The sequence below is a fragment of the Boleophthalmus pectinirostris genome, unplaced genomic scaffold (genome assembly GCF_026225935.1).
Source record: "Boleophthalmus pectinirostris isolate CB_2022bp ecotype Guang Dong unplaced genomic scaffold, ASM2622593v1 HiC_scaffold_7, whole genome shotgun sequence".
Classification (NCBI taxonomy): Eukaryota; Metazoa; Chordata; class Actinopteri; order Gobiiformes; family Gobiidae; genus Boleophthalmus; species Boleophthalmus pectinirostris.
The window spans coordinates 16,984,334-17,008,122 of record NW_026571473.1 but is presented as its reverse complement, the minus strand read 5'-3'; the positions used below and the strand labels follow the sequence as shown (position 1 = coordinate 17,008,122).

Below are 23,789 nucleotides of genomic sequence, written 5' to 3'. Positions count from 1 at the left end.
GCAGAGGATGGATGGAAGGGGTCCAGATTGAATAAGCTTTGCATGGAAGCGTTGAAAAGCGTTTCCCGCAACACTTCCTTCAATTTTGTCAACGTCACATTTAAAATATTACATGCTACAATTTATTTTTCACCTTTTATCTTTAGTTCATGCTTTAGTGGTTTAATAACAGAGTTTGAATATACATTTGACTCAAATAATTTTTATATGATTATTTCATGATTATATTTGTTGTCTTTTGAGCAAATTAAACGAAATGTTTAAGTAATAGTTTATTCACCATCAGCAAATATGCGGGAGGTCCACACCCAGTAAATGAGGTTAACATGCCCAATTGTTTCACAGTGGGCTTCATGCGGTTTACAAAACGTATAATTAACTGCACACAATTTGTATATTTTTCCAACATAATTTCCAACATTTTATCTACGATGAGACCATATTTGGGGAAGGAAATGCCAGTTTGTAAACAAAGTATTTGTCTGTAAGATTGGATCAGGGTCGGTCTTTCCTGAAATAATCCCAAGACACAACAGTTGGCAGTAATTAAGGTCACAGCTCTGCTCTCTGTGCCTATACTGATTGTGTTGCATCCTCAGTTTCAAGACTTGAGACTATTTACCTACAATGTTTTCATCATGATATTGTTTTCTACCACTTTAAACTTTTGCCAGAGCTAAAAGATGATGTGTTTTGGAGTATCCAGATGGACAGCCACAATTACAGGAAATAATGAACGGATTTCCACTAAACTATATCTCTGGCTCTTCTCAACACTATTATCAGGATGACTTCACATCACAAAAATGAAAACAAAAAACAAAAAAATCAATGCCAGGACACATGTGAGAGGTGAAGTACCAAAGGTGTAAAAAGGATGCTTTGATTAGGAAAAAAAAAATGCTATTTATATTTGCCCAAGTTAACTTCATAGCACATAAGTATCAGTGGGGGTGTTTAACATGATATTTAAAATGATAACATATTTAAAAATTTTGGATGGCATAACAACAACTTTAAAAACTAAACTTGGTGTTATGCCTCTTCCTTAGAGTTTCTTACTAGGCAAATTCATGAGGAGGTTAAAATTTCCTTCCCCATGTGAAAACAGAGGTCTTCTATAGACATAGCTTTCTCTTATCCAACACATAGATCTATATGTAATGGCCGAATATGACTGTGTTTCCATTGTTCAGCTACAACTACGTTATTTATTATAGAAGGTTCATAAATCTTTCACCACATAATTATGAGTAACATTTTAAATCTGACATGAGGCAAGGCACCCTAAATTCACTCCAACTCAGATTTTATCATAGGAATAATTTCCTATATATTGTATGTCTGTTTTAATAGTTCAAACTTAGAAAAAGTTTAATAAAACGGTGTGTAAACACATTAAAACTTTCACTACTTTCATTATAGCAAATTATGTGAGTTACCATCATCGCACAAAGGGAGGAAGCATGAGTGGGAAAATGATGTAAGCTATTTATTAGGGCCGGGCACGTTAACGCGTTAACTTTGCGTTAACTAATTAAGTCATTAACGCCGACAATTATTTTAACGCCGTCAACGCAGTTTTTATTATTTATTAATTTATTTTATTGTAAACGTCTGTTTCTCACTGGCTTTTATTTTGAAAAAGTCCACCGCGAGCGTTTCTTTAAGTTTGACGTCTTTTCTTGACACTTTTTTCACTTTTTTCTGACCACGTGAGATGCAACGTGCCCGAGCCTCCGCGAGCCACGGGCCCGGCCGCGGGTTCGGCCGCGGGCTCCGACTCCTGTCCCGGCTCCGGCCGCGAGTTCGGCCGCGGGCTCCGGCTCCGGCCGCGGGCTCTGGTCGCGGGCTCCGGCTCCGGCCGCGGGTTCGGCCGCGGGCTCCGGCTTCAGCCGCGAGTTCAGCCGCGGGCACCGGCTCTGGTCGGACCAGCCGTGCGCTCTGAGCTGAGCTTATTTCTTTAGTTCAGTGCTGGAATAACTGATTTGCCCAGATACCATTGGAAGAAAAAATATGATTGGTCCATTTCCATTCCATTATATTAACCCTTTGTTTCCTAAGAAATACAAGTTTATAACACTGATCTAGAAATTATTACCAGTGTAGTGTTCATTACTCACAGCATAAAAAATATTCAATAAATATATTAGTAGTACAAACGTCCATTCAGTATTTTTTCTTGAGCCTTCCCTGAATACCTTGAAGGCTCTGAGGATTCCCCTGTGAAAGAAATGCTGTTTGCACAACAAATGTTTAGCTCTTTCATTTACATTTCCAATAAAAGAGCGCTATACTCTACTTTTTAATTCATTAATTGGTTTTGCGTATAACATGCGATTAATCGCGATTAATCACTCGAACTCATGCGATTAATCGCGATTACATTTTTTTATTTTTGCCCAGCCCTACTATTTATATAAGAATTTTTACTCCTAATTGTCAATCTGATAAACGGGAAATATCAAGCTCTTAAAAGCATGTAAAAAGACAAAACCAAAACCAAACAAACAAACAAATCAGCACTATGAAAAAAATGATTTGATACGCCATCTAGTGTTCAAGCAAAGTATAGTTCACCAAGTTCATCTGTTGACTCTATGCCATTTCAGATCCAATGTGATGGCTTCGATTTAAGGTGAAAGGTTAAATGAAAAAATCTGCCAAAAATCTATTAATTACATATTTCTATATTAAGCAACAGTGCTTTGTATAATATAGAAATATGCTTTTGAAGGAATACACATAAAAATAAATTATACAATTAGTCTAAAATATATGTCCAAAATAAAGTATTTTGTCTAGTTACTTAATTCATTTACTAACAAAATCTTACCATCATTGTTTTGCTTTTGTTTGTTTGTTTGTTGTTGGTTTTTTTTACAGAAAGTTCGTGTTATCATATTTATGCGTTATATGTTAGTATGGTTTTGAAGCTCTAATCTTATTAGCTCATATAGAAACCCAGCTGAATGCAGCACCCACAAGTAGTTGGACTTGTCAAACAAAGGTGTGACACTATCACTAATAACTGCAATTATCCCTGACATATTTGTGGGAAAAACATAGCAAAGACACTGCCATTTAAGTCATTTTGTTCATATCCAGACCTGTGTATCCTTAAAATAGGGCAGGAAGACTGAGCTCTGTATTGGAGGTTCACATTCCAATGGTACATGATAAAGAGAGATATGAAAATGAGTCTCATCTTCTGCCCATTTCCCACTTCTCCTGGGAGAGGGGGATTACGGGTAATGAGTGACAATGCCATCTGACCATGGATCCATGCATCTGACTCACAAGTGCAGTTTCTGTGAACTAAAGCTAACACCCAGACATCCTGTTTAAATATAAAGATAACAAAAAAGGAAAGTTTTGGCCAATGTTAAAATTATAAATATATTTTTTCTGACTTGTGCTGATATTGATGCAGTACCATAAAATGTTAAACATTAAAAATATTAATTCTCTTAACAATAATTATAAAGCTATTCAAATAAAACAGGAAAAAAAACTATACAATACAAAACAGTGAGGATTAAAAGTTAAAATAATGAAAAACTAAAAACTTAAATTGACATAGACAGGTATATAGTCTACGCAAACTTTCATTTTACTTTGTCAGCTTCTCAGTGATCTTATTGTTTCTTATTGTTGCCTTTTGTTTAGAGATATGATTAAAGGACCAACCTATTTCTTATACTCATTCAATCATTATATTTAAGTAATTTGATATTTTGAACATTGTAAGAACCTTTTGTGCAAACCCTATCCACATTTCACTATTGGTAGAAATTCCATTCAGATACACACCAGTGCTGCATCATATTACTATTAAAATTATTAGAATATTATTGTGATGTGTGAGTTACTCCCAATAATTTCCCATGTGGATCAATAACCTTCTAATAAACTTCTGTCTAAGTCTAAATCTAAGTCTAGGAATTATATCATTGTTATTATCATTAGAAAGAGCCCTAGTGTAATAATGTCATGTAAAGTGTGTGTGTCATCTGTGCCTGCTTGTATGGGCCTTGTGAGGACTTGTGGTGTGTGGAGGGTGACTCCCAGAGCAGGAGCTGGTCTGGTGTCATTCCTGCAGCAGGCTGAGCTCTGAGGCCTGGGGACAAACGGCCTCCCTGCCTCTGACACAGCTCCGATACTCACTGTGCTCTGCCCCATTCTATACTCTGACCTACTCTGTACTCTTCTCTGCCCCACTCTGTGTCTTCCCTCACTTTATACTCTGCCTCACTCAATACTCTGCCCCACTCTGTGCATTGCCTCACACTGTGCTCTGCCCCACTCTATTCTGCCCCACTCTATTCTGTCCCATTCCACACCAACACAAGGTGCTGTCAATTTAGGAAACACTGTAACAATACAGCGGAAACAAGTGTGGTTATTAAAGTGGTGAACATTAAAGATGGGCTATGTAACTTTTCTTGGACTTAGACAAACTTTATTGATCCACAAGGGAAATTATTAGGACATGGTAGCTCACACATCACAATATATCATAATAACAATGTGCAAAAATATAAATGCCAATAATAAATCCAAAGTAGCAAAATAGACAAGAGACTGGTGTCAAATATAAGATATAATTATCTAGATATATATGTGTAACCATTCATGGAGATGCCTATAATATTCCACAATATGGCATTAAACTTGTCTATCTTTATGGAGAAATGCAGATAACATCAACAGATCAATTTATAAGTCAGATCTGTGGAGAGACGAGGCTATTCCCAGTAAGTTTTTTCTAGGTATCTAAAAGGCCGTGAAGGCAAGCAGGTGGCAGATCAGAAAAGTTACATAGTGAGCCTTTAAGTGTTAATATTGAATACTAATAACTTTATATTTTAGTAGTCCTACTTAGTGAAAATTTACATTCTCGTATGTTTACTACAACTGCAGAGTTCAAAATAGCAAAAGAAAAAAAACTTGTATCTGCATAATGTTCACAATTTAAATTTTTTTTAAAATTGAGGAACATGATCCTTGTTTATTGCAAAAGATAAATGTAAAATGATAACTCTTTTACTAAATATTAGTAGTATTTATCTGAGGTAGAAGTATATAGTAAGTAGGAAGAAGTAGTATAAATAAATATTTGTCCAGATCTTACTTTAACCTTAATCTAATCTTAATCTAATCTCATGTCTAATGTCAATACAATGTATATTTTAGGCATTAGAGGTTAGATTAAATCATTTAATGGATACACTTTAATACAGTAGCAAGCTGTCTGGCCTATTTTCCGATATGTCACTGAAATGTCACATCAAATCATATCAGTACTAGATTCTTCACATGTGCCGTGCCTTGATTACACCCAATGAAAGGCAGAGCTGTGGTTTTCTGTTGAGGGCTGGCTTAGCCTCTGCCTAAATAGTTCTCTGTCCTCCTCTACCGGTTTTTCCTGAAGATGCGCCTGGGGCTTTTTCAGGTCATCTTACAACAAATATGCAAATGAAGAGGATATAAAGTGAATTAAGAAGTTTGAGTAAAATACAAATGTTGTGTGTTTTTAACTGCAGTGTAGAGCTGTTGACCCTGACATCAAGTAAACATAGGTTTATGTGATAGTCAGCGGGTTTCTCTGCCCCTCTCTCTGTTTCAGTAATGAGTGGGTGTGTCTTCAAGTCTCAACACGGCATGCTCCACTTGATAGACAGCTGCGCGCACTCCTTTACCTGCCAGGTGAGCCATGGGAACAGAGCTTCAGCAGTGACTGGGGCAAGCACTTTACTACACTGGACTGTCCCAGGTGAGGATGGCCTGCACGGGACAGGTGAGTTATAAAGGTGAAATTACTCTGGTGTTTTTGGTGAATGTTTGTGTAGTGTTGGATGTGCTCAGAGAAGTTATTTGTAGTGCAATGTCAGTGGTTTCTTTGAGCTGTTACTGCCTATTCAGCAAACACCTGTCATGGCATGGGACACGAGACACTTCATCTGACTTCCCTGTGTGATCCTGGACACTAACATTGTCTCTTCTCTATAAAAATGATCAAAATACTCCAAAGAAACTGGCTCAATGTTTCTTTCATGCTTACTTACTGTCACTGATCTCTCCACAGGGGGCAGTTGTGTTAGTTGTATTATCCGCGCAGCTAGAAACTTTGCCTGGGAATTTCTCTACTCAAAAATTTCAGTCATTGTTTCTGGTCGTGTGTGTAATTTACAAAAATCCAATTGGAAAGACTTGTGTACTTGTGAACTCTCTGAGATGGATTTGTCATTATCATCACAATTTATGAATATACTGTAATACTGTATTTTTGATAGTGTATTGCAGTTATGATGTTGAAGGCTGTAGTTTAATCTGTTTGAGCAGAGGTTGTGACACATCTGGGTGAGGGTACAACAGTGTTACCACATGCAGACTAACCAGGAGTATGTTTGGTATGTTGGTGAACCAGCTCCACTCAGTCCATCACTTCCTGAAGGGTGTAACCTGTACATTTAATAGCATTGGCATGATTTTAATTAAAAGATGCCAATAACAATGACGCATCAGATCAAGTCAGAATTAACACTGGACTACATTAAGTGTCCACTTCAAAATTTAACCATAACACAATAATTCTGTTACATATAACTATAAATGTATTTCTAAATGTACTTCTGTTACTAACATGTGTTGAATATTTAAAAATAAATATTTTCCATGACAATTGCCTGCCTTCAGTGTTTGTTTATGTGAACAGTGTTTGCACAGATAGTTTTCTCGTCAGAATTATGCAATGATGGTAACACCCAGTTTCTACTGGAATATAAATATCCATTAATAAACATTGCATGGTTACCAATTAATGTAAAAGGAGACTATTGTCAAATTAATGTATTAATGAGCTCTATAAATGACACAAACACCAGTGAAATAAATGCAGTTACAATTTATTATACTGAATGTTGAGATGCAAGAGACTGAATTCCTTTCACTAAACTCTAGTTTGAGAATGTGACACTTTGTTCAATCATGTTATAGTTCATGGTAGAAATTGCATACAAGCTCTGGATAAAAATGTTCATAACACTTTGTCTTTCATTGACAACTCACATCCGATGCACAATTTACAGCTTAGATCAACAGTGTCCACTAGGTGACGCTCTAACAAAAAAAGAGCACTCTGGCAGCTCTGCTACAGCCACAACAATGTACACCTGTCCCTGAATGAAGCTATGGCACAACCCGTGAATTCAACAGCATTTAGCACATACAGTATAAAACACCAGCACATCTCCAGGGCATACATATTACTATGGGCCAGGCCAAAAGTACAGACCATTCATCCACATGTATTCATTTCACTTCTGTAAGACCGCTCAGTGTCAGTAAATACAAGAGCTCTGAACTCCAATTCAATTTTATATTCAATATGAACAGAAAATCCTACAATAAACCAGACATTTTTTTTTTTTACTCCTTTTCTGCCTTATCCCGGACTGACTTCCCTGTTTATCCCTATTGTGCAAATGTTTGTTTTCTCAGCAGGCAGGAAGTAAAACCCTACTTGTAACAAAGAAAAGAAACAAAAGTAAAGTTGGAGGGAACTTTTTAGGAAGACCAACCAAATAAAAAGACTATATATTACTAAAATCAAAATAATATCATTTATATTAAAAGACATGAATAAAACATAATTTGATATTTACATTTAAATAATACATGATCTACTACTCCATTGCATTTATGCCTTTGGCACAAACTGATTTCACATGGTCATGTACATGCATCCCACTTTGTACTGGTGTAAATAGAAACTGGATTTGGTTTGTAAACAACAGAACGATATGAAGTAATAGCAAAACAGAAGTATAGTAGATAAAGTATATTTTCCATTCAAGTTAAGACTATTGGCTTTTGTGGCTATAGCCCTTTGTATATAATAATAATAAACAGAGCTTTAACAGAGCTGAAATGCATGTACACAGTTGTACAGTTTCAGTAAGCATGCACATACAAACAGACAGAGCCCCCACAGATCGATGATCTTTGTAATGCCCCACATTCCAGCACTGGTCAAGGCCTACACAGCCAGCACCTTAAAATCAAACTGTTCTATGAGAGACTGTCTATCCAAGTGGACTGAATGGCACATGGTTATGGCCTGTACAGGGAGCTGCCAGTTGTTAAGACAACAAGGCAGCCATGTTGGAGAAAAGAGGCACATCCCATGAAATAGAAAACTAAATAAACAAATAAATACTTGACACAAAGGAATGGCGGAAGTGTAGTTACTGATGCCTCATTCAGTCCTGCATAAAAATGTAACATTTATTTTTATAAAATGCACAAAGAAAAGAATGTACCATCACACACAGACCCCTTGATTTGATTCTAGTTTTGATGAAAACAAATGTCTCAATGCCACCACGTGAGATTGTCCCTAGGCTTTTGGTCAAGTGTGTGAAGAGATGGAGAGGAAACTGATGAATACAATAAGGGACAGAACTGACGGTATGTCTGGACAAGAGCCTGAGTCACCGCTTGTAATAGGCACCTGAAAAAACAGAGAAATCTATCAAGATGTAATTTTAATTTTAGGCTTCCACCACAACATACTAGAGCCTACAAAATGCTAATATGCTGAAATGCAAAATTACTATATTCCAGTGCATAAAATTACAGTTCCAGGATAAAGTGCTATAAATTAGCTTCACTGGCCACTGGAAACTAGCACATAAATGTCTGTATGATAATAGTGCTGAACTATGTGTATTTGTGGAGTAGCAAGCCCCCAAATATGCCATCACAATTAGTGAATGGTGTACAGTTACAGATCTAATTTTAGGTTCTTCTCTTATTGTGTGTCAGTAGGACTACCTCTGGACGTAGGCTCAGGTCTGGAGGGGCCCCGAGGGGGGAGGGGCTGGTCTGGATAGCTGTACGCTGGGTTTACGTTAGCATACTCGTGCGGTCGGGGCTGAGGAGGCCTGGGAGAATGACAAAGAATGTTAAGAGTTCGGCCTGAGGAGATGCCAAGGATTCATTGCCATAAGGAGGGGCCTTGTACCTGGCAGGTTTGTTGTGGTTCTTCTGTCTCTGGTATTCATACTCGTCCCGTGTTCTTGGTCGAACTACTTCCTCTGAATTTGGCTAAAATAATAAATAAATTTTTCACACATTTGTAGAATGTGGCCAGTGTAATTGTCAAGACAATAAAACTAACTAACTAAGGTCATACTTCATATTGATTTTTATACTACACTCTTTAACAGACAATAAACTGTAATTTTCAAAATAAAATAATATGTACTTTAATATTATAATGTGGTCTTTTTTAATGGCCTTGATCTTTCTCATCATTATCAGAACTAGTATAACAATGCAGGAAGTCTTTTTTTTTTCCAGTATCAATAATTGTTCAAATGAGTTTTGATATAGTATCAGTTAACATAATTTAGTATCAACCCTTTTAGTTTGAGACATCTAAATGATGAGTGAAATGTACCCGATACTCTGCTTCGTGTCTCTTCCTCTCTGCTGCATTTCTGTCTCTTTCTCTCTCCTTCTCTCGCTGTCTCTCTTTCTCTCTCTCGCGCTGTTTCTTGTACTCTTTCTTCTCTTGTTCCATTAGCAGGCGAGCAATCTCCTACAAAACACCAAATTCAAGACATTTTTAAAGTCAAACTGTATACACTTCTTCCAAATTTCTGCTACCATATTACAAATGATGAAAACAGAACAACAAAATATGTATACTTACTTCATCCTGTGCAACTTGAGCAGCACGTGAAATCGTACTATTTGTCTACAATCAGAATTAATAAACATTTACTTTTTTAAAACAAATCCGTGAACATACACAATTAGCTTTATATTCATAAATTTCAGAATGCTAAAAATATCAAAACCATTGCCATAGCAATGAACAATAAAAACAAAACATTACATTTAGAATGGGGAAAAAGCCCTCAAAATGTTGCATCAAATTGAAACCATGAGGAGCATAGGGTTAGTTCCTCCTAAGGGTGAGTAATATGCCAAAAGTTCATACAGTTTTTTTTTTTATCTTAGATTTTTGTATGATTCATAAAGACTTCCTGTCATCATGTCTTTTAAATACATTGAAGTAACAATACTATCGGCTGGATCTGAGAGTGTACACTATATTATAACATTATAATATTACTATATATATTATATATTATATTATTATTATAATATTACATCATAGAAATCAGATCACAATTCATTTTTATCGTCATATTGACATGCCATATATGCAGAATAATCAACCTGCTAATATTATGCAGGCTTTCCTCACCTTGAGCTCTTCCTCCTGGAGTTTCCTGGCCACCTCTCGGTCTTTCAGCTCCTGCTCATGGATGCCCAGTTTGGTCAGTCCTTTTGTGGCTTCTGTCAGCTTGTAATCAGTCTCTGCCACCACCTCTCCACTGCCTTTGTGCAAAACACGGCCTGGTTAAATTAGAGGACACACATGACACACATAACACACACATCATGGTATCTGCAATGTTTTGTGATCATGAATCACTAACAACAATAACTGAGTAAAAAGGATAAATTTAAATTTTTTTCTCCAATCATTATTTTCAATTTGTGTAAAATAAAATGCAGATATGGATTGCAAACCAGATGTGAACTAGATTACTAGAGTGGTTGATTCAGTCCATTAAGTATGCTACTAGTATGCTGTTTTATAATGAGAAATAAGTAAATTAAAGACAAACACCACACACTGCAGGTGAAAAAGAAGCTGATTATTCACAGATGCAGAAGAGTGAAGCCTAGAGCAGAATCACATCACAAAATCAGGTTGAAGAAATATGTTATTTGAAAAAGTTTGAGTGACTATTGTGAGAGACCCATCACCTCAGAGCACTACAGCAAAAGCCCCACAGCACACACCAGACGACCACGGTGGCTCAGGGTGATACCTGTCTCTGCGTTTGGCTGCCCCCTTTCTCTGATGGGACCCTCCCAGAGCTCTCTGGTCTCCTTTCTGCCTCTTTCATTATGCTCCATGAACACATCATCAGGGTTTGACTCTACCCTCCGCCGGCCTCTTCCTCTCCTGTTCTGCTCCTCCTCTTCTTCCTCCCAGGATGGCCGGTCCCTCCGGGGCCAGTCCCAGCTGGGACCTGGACTGGTATCATAGTAGTCTTCATCCAGGACTCTGTCCCTGCTGCGAGTCCGGGCCCTGTGAGGGTCTTTGTGCCTGTGGCGCTCTTTGTCCTGAAGGCGATCAGCACTGAAGCCTCTGTCTCGGGAGCGCTCCCCGTCTCTGCTGTAACTCGGAACCTCCTGGCGCCCTCTGCTGTGATGCCTGTCATACTCGTCATATCTGTCGTACCTGTCCTGCTCCCAGCTCTTGTCCCTTTCCCTGGATGTGTGAGGAGGAGGAGGTCTCGCTGGTCTCTCCTTTCTCCTCACCACTCTTTCGCTGTCCACTGTGTGGCGCCGCCCTGTCTCTGTAGGAGACCCATAGTCTGGATATCGTTCTCCATGTTTGCCTCTGGGGGACAGCAGGTGCTCAGGATAGGGGTCTGCGTGTCTGCCCCGACTGCTCTCAGCCTCTAGGGAGTGCTCTGGGTACCTGGAGCGGCTGTGGGGGGCTGCTGGGTCTCTTTTGGGGTACCTGCTACGTTTGGGCTCAGTGGAGCTGTATTCTGGAGAGTAATCTCGATGTGGACTCAGTGGAGCAATGGGAGAAAGTGACCTTTGCATAATTGGTTTGTCCAAGTCCAGAGGCCTTCTCACTGTGAAGCCGGTGCGATGTGGAAGAGTAAGGGTTGGAAGCAGAGTCAGGGTTTGTCATGAAAATGTGAAAAAACACAGGAATGAACAGACTGGAATGGGTTAGTTAGCACACATTGTACCAAGTGATGTCATAGTTCCTCAAAAAAACAGCATGATGTAATGGTTTTAGCTGCACCCACCCAATAGGAATCAGTGTTTTTGGATGCATGGTTACAACCTACATGGCACAACTAAAGTGCACATGCTAAAGGGTATTAAGAGTAAATTCACAAAACACAACACAAATAGTAAAGAGTGTTTTGTAGGCTATCGTCACCTTGAAACTTTGAATGAAAACAAATGGTTACAAAACATACACAGACGCAAATGTGTTCAGTCGTCAGTCCGTTCAGAGGAATGTGAGCTACTTCACTGCCTGTGCAAGGTCTCACAGAAACAAACCGTTTGTTTAGAAAAGGAGGGGCTTGGCTCTAATGAGAGAAACTGTCTGACCATTTCTGTAGTAGTCTTTAATCTTAGGGGGGAGGGACTAAGCACTAAAGCATGTATGGTATGACTTCAATAAAATAACAATAAAGAGGTAAGTTTATGCAGATACATTATTTATCATCTATATTATGCAAAATTGACTCTTGTGAGCTTTTAGCCATGTTATAGCATTATTAATTCCTCAAAAACATACTTTGAGCTGTGCTTTGTTACATTCACACCTGTTTGAATAATCCTTTTTTATTAGTCTGTTTACATCTACAAAGCCCAAAATACTCAGTTCCACCTTGAGATGTGATGAAGTGGTAGTTTTCAAGTTAACAGCTACCTTAGTCTTTGTTCAGTAGAGATTGGAAATTCCAAAACTTTAATTACCGAAATGAATCTCCTGAAGGTGTATGGAGTTTGAAAACACAGTAGAGTACTTCCTGTATTACCACATGACATCAGAGAAGAACTCAGCCTAAATATGCTGGCTTTGTGTGTTTAACATGTATGAATGAAACAAAACACAACTCCAAGTATGTTTGTGATAGATTTGTGATCAGAAAATACTGTAATGTGGGCCCTTAAAAGCCTAAGCAATTTTGTGTTAATAAAAACCCAAACTACATGCCTAACTACATGACTTGCATGTAACCCTGCTAATTGCTAATTTTTCAAATAAGTGAGTGGCACAGACTTAAAATGCCATGACCAAATAGGCCCCAGACACCAGTGCTCACCTCCTTGATCCTCAACGTATTCATCATCAAAGTTAGTTTCCAGCTGCTTCTGCCTCTTCCTCTCCTCTTTCATCTCTTTCTCATGGAGTTTGCGAGCTATGGCCTACAAAAAAGGAACACCGAGCAAAAATCAGTCGTCACAAATAGGCCACATGGTCTGGTTACACAGGAAGAAGGATTTATTATTTTGAGCACACTGAGGACACGGTCTGTGGTCTCACAATTCTAGTTTTTGCATGTATTATTTATTGCAAACTGTACAGGAACTAGCGTCAACCCCAAACCCATTGTTATTGTTGGTAATGTTATTATTGGGTGGATGTAACATTAATGAATGGACAGGTGTGTGCAAAAGTTTCTTACAGCATCCTTCTCTTCTTGCTGACGCTGCTGCTCGGCCTGTCGGACCAGTTCTTCCTGAATCTCATGGGCGATTTCAGTGTCTTGACGCTCACTTAATTTTTCATGTTACACATAAAGGAAAAAACAAAACAAAACAAAACAGAGAATGTTATTTTAAGTTAATAATGATGAATAATGAATAATTACACATTATTAATCTTAACAAACACATAATTAATGATAGTCTATTAAATGTAAAAAAAAATAAAATAAATAGTGAATTTTGAGCACATTAAAGCTGCGGGAGTAAGAAGCTGCTACTCTAATTTGTTCCCAACTCCCACAGACTTTTTTTGTATGCACAGATTTAGCAAACACATTTTTCACATGGGGAAGCTGAATTAACCACCTTACCACAGTATCAAGCCTAAACCTATCATAAAGCATCATATAGGGATGCACTAAGCTCTTTCCCTGTTTGCAATAGATAAAACATTTTACAGTTACAAGCAGACAGAGATCTGATTTTGTCACAAAATATGCTCAAATAGTACTCATTCATAAAAAGTGAAACGCGCAGCTTTAAATTTATGAGATGAGTCCATAAATTTAACTGATCTAAAAATAATAAAACCAAACGTTACCAATAAGATGCAAGCAACACTGTACAGACATATTAATGAATAATGTTGTTGATGTTCTGAGAGACTTGGCTTACTTTCACCTTTGAGAGATCTCATCAACACCATCTGCCTGCAGCCTGGCTACATATTGCATAGCTGTGTAATGCCACACTTGATATTATCAGGTTCACATGCATGTGCTCATACTTCTGTTGACAAACTCAAGTCTGTGGGATTATGTTTTTTTTCATAATATCTTTTTTTTTTCATGATAAATCATCCAAATATAATGTATCTTTTTTGTCTGCCACAATATCAATATGCTGTGTGGGTGTGGTAATGAGTGAGGCATGTACATATCAGTTTGCAGCCTCCTGCTCTGAGCTTTTGCTCTTAGATCCTCTTCCTCTTGGAGTCTCTTGGCCACCTGCAGGTCTTGCTGCACCAGACGGCTCTTATGGACGTTCGAAGCCAAGTGGCTCTCAACTGTGATGAAAACAAATAAAGAAGCTCACAAACATGCACAGGAAGAACCACCAGAATATTTTATCCACAAAGTATTCAGAAAGTAGTTATGGCAGTTGTTTTGATGTAGGCTGGAGTGACAGATACTTGTAGAGGATCTTCACTTCACTGATGGAGCGTGACCTGAACTACTGAAGAATGAATATGTGCAGTCCCAAGGTTGTGTCGTAGGCTGCTGTGAGGAGACAATAAATTCTGCTGCTGACGCACTCTCCGTACTTGGTCACTACAAAAGAGCATCACTCACTTTTGAGGCTCTGTTTCACCTGGTTATCGATCCCTTCTCCGCTTTCATGTGAAAAGGACAAAATTACATCTGGCGATTTACCCCGAGATGCTCCATAAAGTTTGGAGTTTGTGACTTGTGGGATGGATTGAAAAACAGACAGACATAGCTGTGATAAAGAGTCAATAGCACTGCATTGATTTTTTTCCTGAAGATGACGCTGATCAATTGTTAAAGTTTATGACAGTGGTCTCAGAACCAAAAATAGAAAAACTATCAATTAAAGTTTGCCACATTTTTCAGTGGCAAGATTCATCCCCCTTTTAAAATAAATGCTTTGTGACGTAAACTCATTCAGTAATCTAAAAGGGAGGAATTTCAGATAAAAAAATAACTGACACAATAGCTGTGCCAAAAGGCAAACAAGTGGAAAGCACGTTCTACAAGCATTACGCAGCTGTAAACTTCTTTTTTCATCATCAAAACTTCAGGTCATGACAACCATGTGACTGGGTTCAATTGGACTATATTAGGCTTCAAGTAAAACGTTCCTGTGTGACCTCAGGGCCAAAGGTGAAAGCGGAGCTTACCTTAACGAACTAGTAATAGTGCATACATGGAAAAACCTTGGTCTTGGACCACTAGCTCCTAGAATAGTTAATGCAAGGACAGAGAGTCAGCATCACATTAGTCACTACTAAAACAGGGACAAATCTGTCCCAAGGTATGGTAGTGAAAGTGCTTTGCAGTGTGCAGAATATAATGCATTAACAAATTGTATTACCTAGCATGTATGACTGTATGGCTAAAATGAGTCACCACTGATAAAAAGTGTTTTACGTTTTATCTAACGGTGGACAAAGTCACATCCTGTGATATAAATACATTACCCTCATACACTATTGTAATGAGATGCTGCACCAGTCACACATTTAACTACCTCTACAGACATTGCACAAACAGTTACTCTACGAGTCTAGACTCTGTATGTGGTGCAATGGACACTGATAATGTAACAGATGTAGGCATATGCTAAGTGAACATGCCAACACATGCCAACTTACAAAAGATGCATTTTCAAGTAACTACAAAAACATTGTTGTATAGACTGAAATGCAATCGTTAGAGCATTAATGATGAATATAATACACTATATTAAATGTTTTTCATCCTTAACCAGCCTAAACCTGAAGAAGTATTTACAATGGAGTATCAAGTGACAGTGGTTTTCTTACTTTCTTGTTCTTGGAGGTTGTACGCCAGGCTGTGGTCCTCAAGCACAGCAAAGTCACGGCACACTGGAAAAAAACAAAGGAAGTGTAAAGAATAATTTTACCCCAGCTTATGTTCAAGTCTTGACCATACCCTTTTTAGATTTTGGGCAGTGGCCTAAGGAATCTGGTCAAGTGGTCTGCGGTTACATTATTTTAGTATGGTTAAAAATGAATGTGAAATTTTAAAAAAGGAAACACTGCAGAACTGCTGACACTGTCATTATAGCAGACTGCATTCTTCATGCCTTGGTGTCATCCACATTTGAAATATATCACACATCTGAGCAGCACATGTTTTGAATTTTTCCTACCAACGTTTCAAGACCAGCCATGAGAGTGTGCAAATGAAAAACCACTGTATCGGTCACCATATATTTAAGTCATAGCTTCAACAGTTAGGAGAGGATTTAATACAAGACAAAGCATGATATCTCTATGTGGGGAATAAGCGGTCAAAGTAGGATGCTCACTCTTAAATGTGTATATGGAATCTAGTCTTTAGAAAGTATGATTAGATTTTGTCTTTTTAAAATCAAATTTATCTGAGAAATGTGTTGAAATAAACAGGTAAACGCTCTAAAATCCTCCTACAGCTACATATTTGATTAACAGTGGCTGCAGGCCATCATTTAAACCATATGTTTAATCTTCTTATTCCTAGCTGGGATTATGGATATACAACAGCCACACAAAGTCCAATAATAAATGCTCTATGGAATTACACTGTATATTATATGCATCATATTTATTTTACATGATCAGTTTTACTCGATATAGAAAGATGTAAAATGCATGTTGCTAGTCCCTCTGACCAGAATAACAAGCATCCTTCTAAGCAGCTGCTTCAACAAGAAAGGGTCCATCCCATTCCTGCAGCATGAAAGTGTGTGTCAATGTTACAGCTTTATCACTCTGCAGCCTTAACTCTATTTGTGATATTTCCTTCCCGTTTCATGTGAAAATCTGCTGAACATTAATGCACGCTACGGGGTATTTGATATTAAAATAGACCTTGAGACCTTATATGGTTATATTTGTATATTACAATATATAAGGCCTACACCAGAAAGTATAGGTGCATAAATACCTCAAATTCAAAGTGCTGTGGTGCAAAGATGATGTCTGCACCACCTGCGCTATCAGAGTACAAGACACTGGAATGGACAAAAGAGTAAATCATTGGCCAAGATATTTTTAAAAGCAATCCAGTAAACCGATAAAATACATAGTTAGAAAAGGGACTTTTCACAATGAGCACACAATCAGTGCAGGATCTGAGTCCAGCCCTTTCACTGACTGCTGCTCTGTTGTTAGCTCACAAATAGCATACTGCGCTAACACCATCAAACAGTGCCTCGTATTATATCCTCTCCTAAACGCCACATTCACCACGTTAGTTTAAGCAAATCTTTGTAACAGAGTAAGGTATTATAAAGGATGTTACCCTCTTTGACTCCAGGCAGGTTTTTCTGGTCAATGCTAACATTACAATCAGCCATGTTGTCACGGATAATAAGTCAAAACAGCGCTGACGGTGAATTACACTTCCGCGTTTTTCCGAAGGTTAACCGCGACCTGATTGATCGGTTTTGCTCATAAAAGCGATTGATGCCTGTTCGCTGGACGGGTCTGCTGATTAGTTTGGCTGGCCGCTTCTCTCGGTACACGGCGCGGTGCTGTAGTGCTTGACTCCCGCTCGTGTCGGGCTGTCTGCGGCGAGCATCCTCCTCCGCCGGTGCCAACACATGTGCACCTCGCTACACGATCCGGACTACTCTGTCAAAATTAAACACTCGTCACACACATGAATAATACAAAATACGTTTGGGGTTTTGGTCCAGCCGAATTTGACAGACCTTTTAGTCACATGTGCATTAAAGTAGGTCGAATACGAAAAGCTGTGCGCATTTTGTTCATTTGTCTCAGCTAATTGCCGTTCATAATTATAGACGGGTGTTTCCGGTTTAAATGCGCAAAATTTACAACAACTTTATGTTCACTAACTGTCAGCGTGTGTAGACAGGTTCACCCTAGTCAGTTGTAATGTTTGTACGCTATTTGCAAATACAACACCCTACAGAGAAATTGAAAACGCTAACATAAATACATGGTTTGAAGCTCAAAACACAAATGTCATGTGATTGACAGCTTATATTAAAATTGCCCATTTAGTGTTATTCCGCCCTCTAGCGATTGAACTGCAATCTTAAAGGGATTAGGGAGAAGAGGGTTTTTCTTCATAAACTTCATAAACGTCAGTCACTGAGTGGATATGGTATGGATTTATAATGGACTAGTCAGTGTTTAAGAATCCCATAGGGCTCATATATATATAGGGTAAGGGTAACAACTTGTGCTACTTTAAAGTCTCCTAAGACTAAGCTTCCATGATCTACATACATTGCATTATGAAAGATGAACAGAAATGTGAAAAGATTGCTTCAAATAAACAAATTCTTATTTTAAAAAAAGAATATTAAAAATAAAAGTATTAGAGCAAATAGCCACTGTAAACTATTGGCAAACCCAAGTAAATGCATACACTAAGAAACATAAATACTCACAACCACCAGGACCTTCTAATTTTCTAATTGTCCTAATGAGGAGAGTGATTGATCCCACGCTCTTGACTTGTCCATGTCAAAGTGATGTAAGGTTACTCCTCACTCAGGTGCTACGTCACATCTCAGTCAGGTGCTCCTTGATGGTGACTGGGACCTATTGACGAAACCATAGCCCCTCCTCCTGGTCTTGATAGGATAAATATATTGATGGGACCGGACAGATCCCCAGGTCTTGAGAATCAGACTGTCTGCTTTGATCACAGGAGCACTCCAAAAAACTGATTAACATGGATGCAACAGTCAACTACTGTGTGGGACTCCTCAGTCTTCTTCTGCTGCAAGGAGCTCTGCATGTAGAGGGACGGAGCATCTTTAACTCGGGTAAGTCCTCATAGACATTCATTTGAAGTTCTCTTGCTCATTTGATATTCAATGCATTTGTAGTAATTCTATATTGTTTTATTTTCCAGAAAGTGGTTATTTCAGCACAAATGATAACGTAGATGCTCAAAACAAAATTCTAGCCCTTTTACTGCACAAAAGCATAGTTTCTGCTGAAAAGGAAGACCCTCTAGGTAAAATCCTTTATTTACAATAAACAAATTATATTGGTTTGATACTAACAGTTTCCTCAATATTCAGCTATACTGGCCAACAAGTTTGCAGAGTTGGAAGAGGTAAGATGTGCTAGCATCATTCTGTAAATTATTTCTGAACAAGTGAAAATGTTGACAATCCTTTTAGCTGCGTTCACTTAAGAATGACCTGGAAGACAGAGAGGTTATGCTCAAACTGGCTCAAGAGAGACCCATAACTAAAAAGAGGGCTGAGCGTAAGTTGCTGTTCTTTCATTAATCTTTTGTTAGATTTAACAAATTACACATTTTGTTATTTTGTGCCATAAACATCATCAGGTGTAAAAACGTGGTTTGTGTTTTCTCACTGACAGCCTGTTTCTGGAAGTACTGTGTGTGAGACTACATCAGCAATGGAAGAATCAGGCACTGGGAACATTTGCTGCAGAGCACAACATAGCCTTAAAGACCACAACACCTGTATTTATTTTAGCAATAGTATAAATGTACCATATAATGTAAAAATGAAATATATGAAAAGTTGTTAAATTCCAAATGTAAACTTGAATCTGTAAATAATAAATAAATGGCATTTAATTTTGTGCTAAATGTATAATTTTACAATAAAAATACAGAATAGTTTCAGTTTGTGTTGCTGCATTGCAACAGTTCTTTGCTATTACAATACATACTCCTTGTATTCCTGTTAAGTTTAAACAAAATAAATTGTCTGTTCTCTTGAAATTCCATGTTGTGTTTACTCATGTAAATGCAGAAAAATAATTTATAAAAAGTGTGAAGTTGTGTGAAGTGTGAATGTTGAATGTGACAGCTGATTTGTGTTTAGTTGAGATGGAAGTGCTGAGAAAGGTGAAGCCAAAATAATTACTGTAATATATGCTATTTAGTGCTACATCAGCCACATGTAAAATGTAAAAATAAAACGTGTGTGAATAGCACTGGCAGAATTTCGGTTGGAATGTATTTGTCAGAGGATAAAAACATACAACTGTAAGGATTATCAGTAGGAAATGAGCCAGCATCTCCATATCTTTTACTGCAGGCAGCATGTCAACTACTTTTACACCATTGTAAGTCAGTTTATGCTCAGTTTCATAAAATTATACCCTACTGTATATACAAGAATATTTATATAGGCAACTTCCAGACTACTCTGGGTGTGTTTGAGCATGCTGACCATTGAAAACCTATATAATATTAATTGATTAGTATTAATAAATGGAGTATCTGGGTGGGCATTAGGGAAGAGGGCGGGAAACAATTTTCTTGAAGAGCCTTGCTCTAAACAGGAAAATATTCAACAGTGGGATAACACTCACAGCAACAATGGATTCTGGTGTAAAAGGTGAGTTATGCTATGTTTACTGGACTGTTTTATAATAGGCCAATAGCTTTATTTGGGTAATGAACAACATGCACACAAAAAGACACATGTATACTTTGGTTACGTATATTTTGGCTAAGTAAGAAATATATAAAATATAACGATAGATAATAGATAGATTGGCTAAGTAAGAAAACTGTAAACAAAAAACAATAACAAAAACAAAGGTATATCATGTGTAGTATTGAATATTTCTACTTTTGTTGTTTAATTGATTTCCCATTTAACATTTGTGCAATAACAAATACATTTACTAATAAACTGCAACTATATAATTTGATTATTATATTATATTGATATAATTAATATATAATGTTGTAAACATTGTCCCCCAATTATTAGAAATGCAGAAACTATGATAAAAGTTTGATATTGTACAAAGATGCAGTTGTAACTTTGAGAACATTTCTTTTAGTGAATGATTAACTTTATATGCTTATGGAATCTCATTTTGGTTTTTGTCACAGGTATCACAGGTATCTTTTGGGCCATTCTTGCACTTTTTCTGTTCTCAAACACCTCCAGTCAAAACACCTGCCCAAGTGTCTGCATCTGCCACCCTTCACGGGCTGTAAAGTGTGTTGGCTATACAATCACTGATATACCTGTAGGGTTGCCGGTCCACACGTACCTCCTTCAAATGAACGATACCAAAATGCACGTCATCAATGAACGAAGCCTTGACAACCTGGACCTGCTGTTGCGCTTCAGCCTGACCAACAGTCACCTCCACACCATCCACCCCAAAGCCTTCGCTGTAGCCCCACAGCTCAAGTCTGTTAAACTCTCCTTCAATGATCTTTCTGCTGTCCCTGTAGGAGTTTTTTCTCCCCTGTCAACTCTGGAACAACTTCAGTTAGATGGGAATCAATTGGCAAATATTGCACCAAATATGTTAGAAGGACTTATTGGGCTAAAAGAGCTCGACTTGAACCGTAATAAGTTGTCCAGCCTCCCCGCTGATCTTTTTGACGGACTGACAAATCTGACATTTCTAAATCTTGGAAGAAACTCCATAAAAAAATTGCCTCCAACTATCTTTCATTCATTGATCCAACTTCAGAAGCTAATGATCTATAACAATGAACTTGATGTTCTTGAACCTGGGATGTTTGATACTCTTGTCAAACTTGAGGAACTCAAAATTCATTATAATCAGATCAGCAGTCTTCCACCAAAGGTTTTTTGGTCATTGAAAAAACTGAAGATTCTTACTCTATCGTCCAATCAACTCCAGGCTGTCCCAAAAGAGAGCTTCTATCACATGCCTAAGCTAACTAAGCTCACCCTCTACAATAATCCTCTGCTAACTCTGCCTGACCAACTCATGGGCTACATGCCAGACATGAAGGAGTTCTATTTGTTTTCCACCAATCTTACAACTGTTCCTGACAATTTATTTGCTAATATGTCAGGCCTAATAGCTCTTAACTTTCACCTCAATGACCATCTTAAAGACCTCCCTTCTAATCTCTTCTGTTGTCTCCCAAATCTGTACAAACTATCATTGAGAAGAAATGCACTGGAGCACCTACCACTAAATCTTTTTTCCAGTTTGACCAGTCTAGGAATACTTCTTCTCAATAACAACAACCTGAAGAACATTCCAGACAATACCTTCCATGGACTATCCTTGCTATCCACCATAGATCTAAAGAATAACATCTTGAAGGCAATCCCAGGCGACTCCTTTACATCAAACGTTGCTTTAAGAGCTGTTAGTTTGAGTGGTAACCCTTGGGACTGCACTTGTGGCATAAGAAGTATTGTAAGTTGGCTCAAACAAAATGATCACTTGGTTCCGGACAGACAGGATGTGATATGTTATAGTCCAACTTACCAGCGTCTCCGTACACTGGAGTCTCTCGAAGAAGATTATTTTAAATTTTGTGACTTGGTTACTGCAAAAACAACAACTACTGCTACTACAAGTACATCACAGGCTCAAGATACCACTCCACTTCTTACTACTACTTACTACTACTATATTGCTGCTTATCTTACTTCTCCTGCTACTACTACTACTACTACTCTCACTACAACCACTTCTTCTCCTGCTACTACTACTACTACTACTCTTACTACTACCACTTCTACTTCTACTACTACTACTCTTACTACTACCACAGCTACCCCTACTACTACTACTCTTACTACTACCACTGCTACCCCTACTACTACTACTCTTACTACTACCACTGCTACCCCTACTACTACTACTCTTACTACTACCACTGCTACCCCTACTACTACTACTCCTACTACTACCACTACTACTCCTAGTACTACTACTCTTGCTACTACCACTGTTACCCCTACTACTATGTTTACAACTTCTGTAATTACTACAATACAAACTGCATTGGAAAATATAGTGCCTACTGCTCTCTTTAGATCTGTTCCATTTTATGGCACGCTGGTTCTCGAGCAGGGCCCAGACTATGTTCACCACAATGTTCGGAATGGTTGGGTGTATGTGTGGTTTGTGCCCTCAGATACTGCCCTGACTGGCTTTCTAGTGTCTCTACACATCCTCTTTGTAGCAACTGCATTTTTTCTCATTCTTTCTGCCTTGTATGGTATGCACCGCCTCAGTGAGATAATGGGGAAATTAAATGCTCAGTCTGTACATTTGTGAGGAGGGTAAAATAAGATGTCACACTGCAAAACATGGATACTATAACTTGCAAATATTTGATGTAAATGTAATACAGCTGAAGTTTTATGTGTTATTATTGCTCAGAAGTTTAAATAAATAATTCTTAACACATCTCAAGCCAAGTGAAACTGCATTGTGTGAGTTTCTGTACTTTCATTACTGCGTGATCTTCCTGCCTCTCCCTTCTGAAATTACAGCTGAACATTTTTTAAACATCTGGTATCTGCTTTAGATGGGGTGAGGTAATTTTGAATTTATGCTAACGATCAGACCTGACTATACTGACTCTAAGTACGTCAAAATATTTTATCTGAATATTGCACTGCCATTCTCTTGGCTAACAAAAAAACTTCAAAGGGTAGGATAGTGTTTACCACCACATTTTTCACAAAACAATGTAACCACAAAGTAATCCCAAAGGACACTAAACTGTTTCCTCCAACAATGTTCAATGCTGTGACAAACTGTGCGTCAAAGGCAAACCATGTATTCAGGATAGACTATACTATATTCAGGATAAACAAAAGTATAGACACGTTCATTTTCTGGTTCAACATCTGCCACCAGCCTTATCTCCATGGAGATGTTATTGCTTTTACTTGAATGTTCTACAGTATGGCATTATACATATTTATCTCAATGG

The 23,789-nt window shown here is 38.0% G+C and overlaps 2 protein-coding genes across 3 annotated transcripts; one reads left to right on the top strand and one right to left on the bottom strand.

The window, feature by feature from the left end:
- Positions 1-6,892: 6,892 nt before the first annotated feature.
- Positions 6,893-17,956, bottom strand: ccdc50a (coiled-coil domain containing 50a). 2 transcript variants are annotated; one of them, XM_055164680.1, is made up of 12 exons: positions 17,388-17,956; positions 15,905-15,967; positions 14,275-14,404; positions 13,317-13,407; positions 12,954-13,056; positions 10,917-11,738; positions 10,283-10,416; positions 9,722-9,766; positions 9,467-9,607; positions 9,029-9,111; positions 8,839-8,948; positions 6,893-8,515 (listed from the first exon to the last, which is right to left on the bottom strand). In XM_055164680.1, the coding sequence occupies exons 1-12, from the start codon at positions 17,440-17,442 to the stop codon at positions 8,496-8,498; spliced, it is 1,797 nt and encodes a 598-aa protein (XP_055020655.1). In that variant the 5' UTR covers positions 17,443-17,956; the 3' UTR covers positions 6,893-8,495. The 2 variants fall into 2 exon arrangements, with proteins under 2 accessions (XP_055020655.1, XP_020780299.2); XM_020924640.2 differs by having other exon boundaries at positions 10,283-10,434; positions 17,388-17,955.
- Positions 17,957-20,209: 2,253 nt separating this feature from the next.
- Positions 20,210-23,274, top strand: LOC129412024 (platelet glycoprotein V). The gene is made up of 2 exons (XM_055164677.1): positions 20,210-20,448; positions 20,955-23,274. Exons 1-2 carry the CDS (start codon positions 20,430-20,432, stop codon positions 23,123-23,125), a joined length of 2,190 nt encoding a protein of 729 aa, XP_055020652.1. The 5' UTR covers positions 20,210-20,429; the 3' UTR covers positions 23,126-23,274.
- The last annotated feature ends 515 nt before the right edge of the window (positions 23,275-23,789 follow it).

Excerpts from the sequence above, each read along its gene's own strand:
- ccdc50a (XM_020924640.2), bottom strand. The coding sequence starts at position 17,442 with ATGGCTGATTGTAATGTTAGCATTGACCAGAAAAACCTGCCTGGAGTC. Across the intron at positions 11,739-12,953 it reads ATACGTTGAGGATCAAGGAG|TGAGAAGGCCTCTGGACTTG; the intron begins GTGAGCACTGGT and ends CCGGCTTCACAG. Across the intron at positions 9,608-9,721 it reads CTCAAGTTGCACAGGATGAA|GAGATTGCTCGCCTGCTAAT; the intron begins GTAAGTATACAT and ends GGTGTTTTGTAG.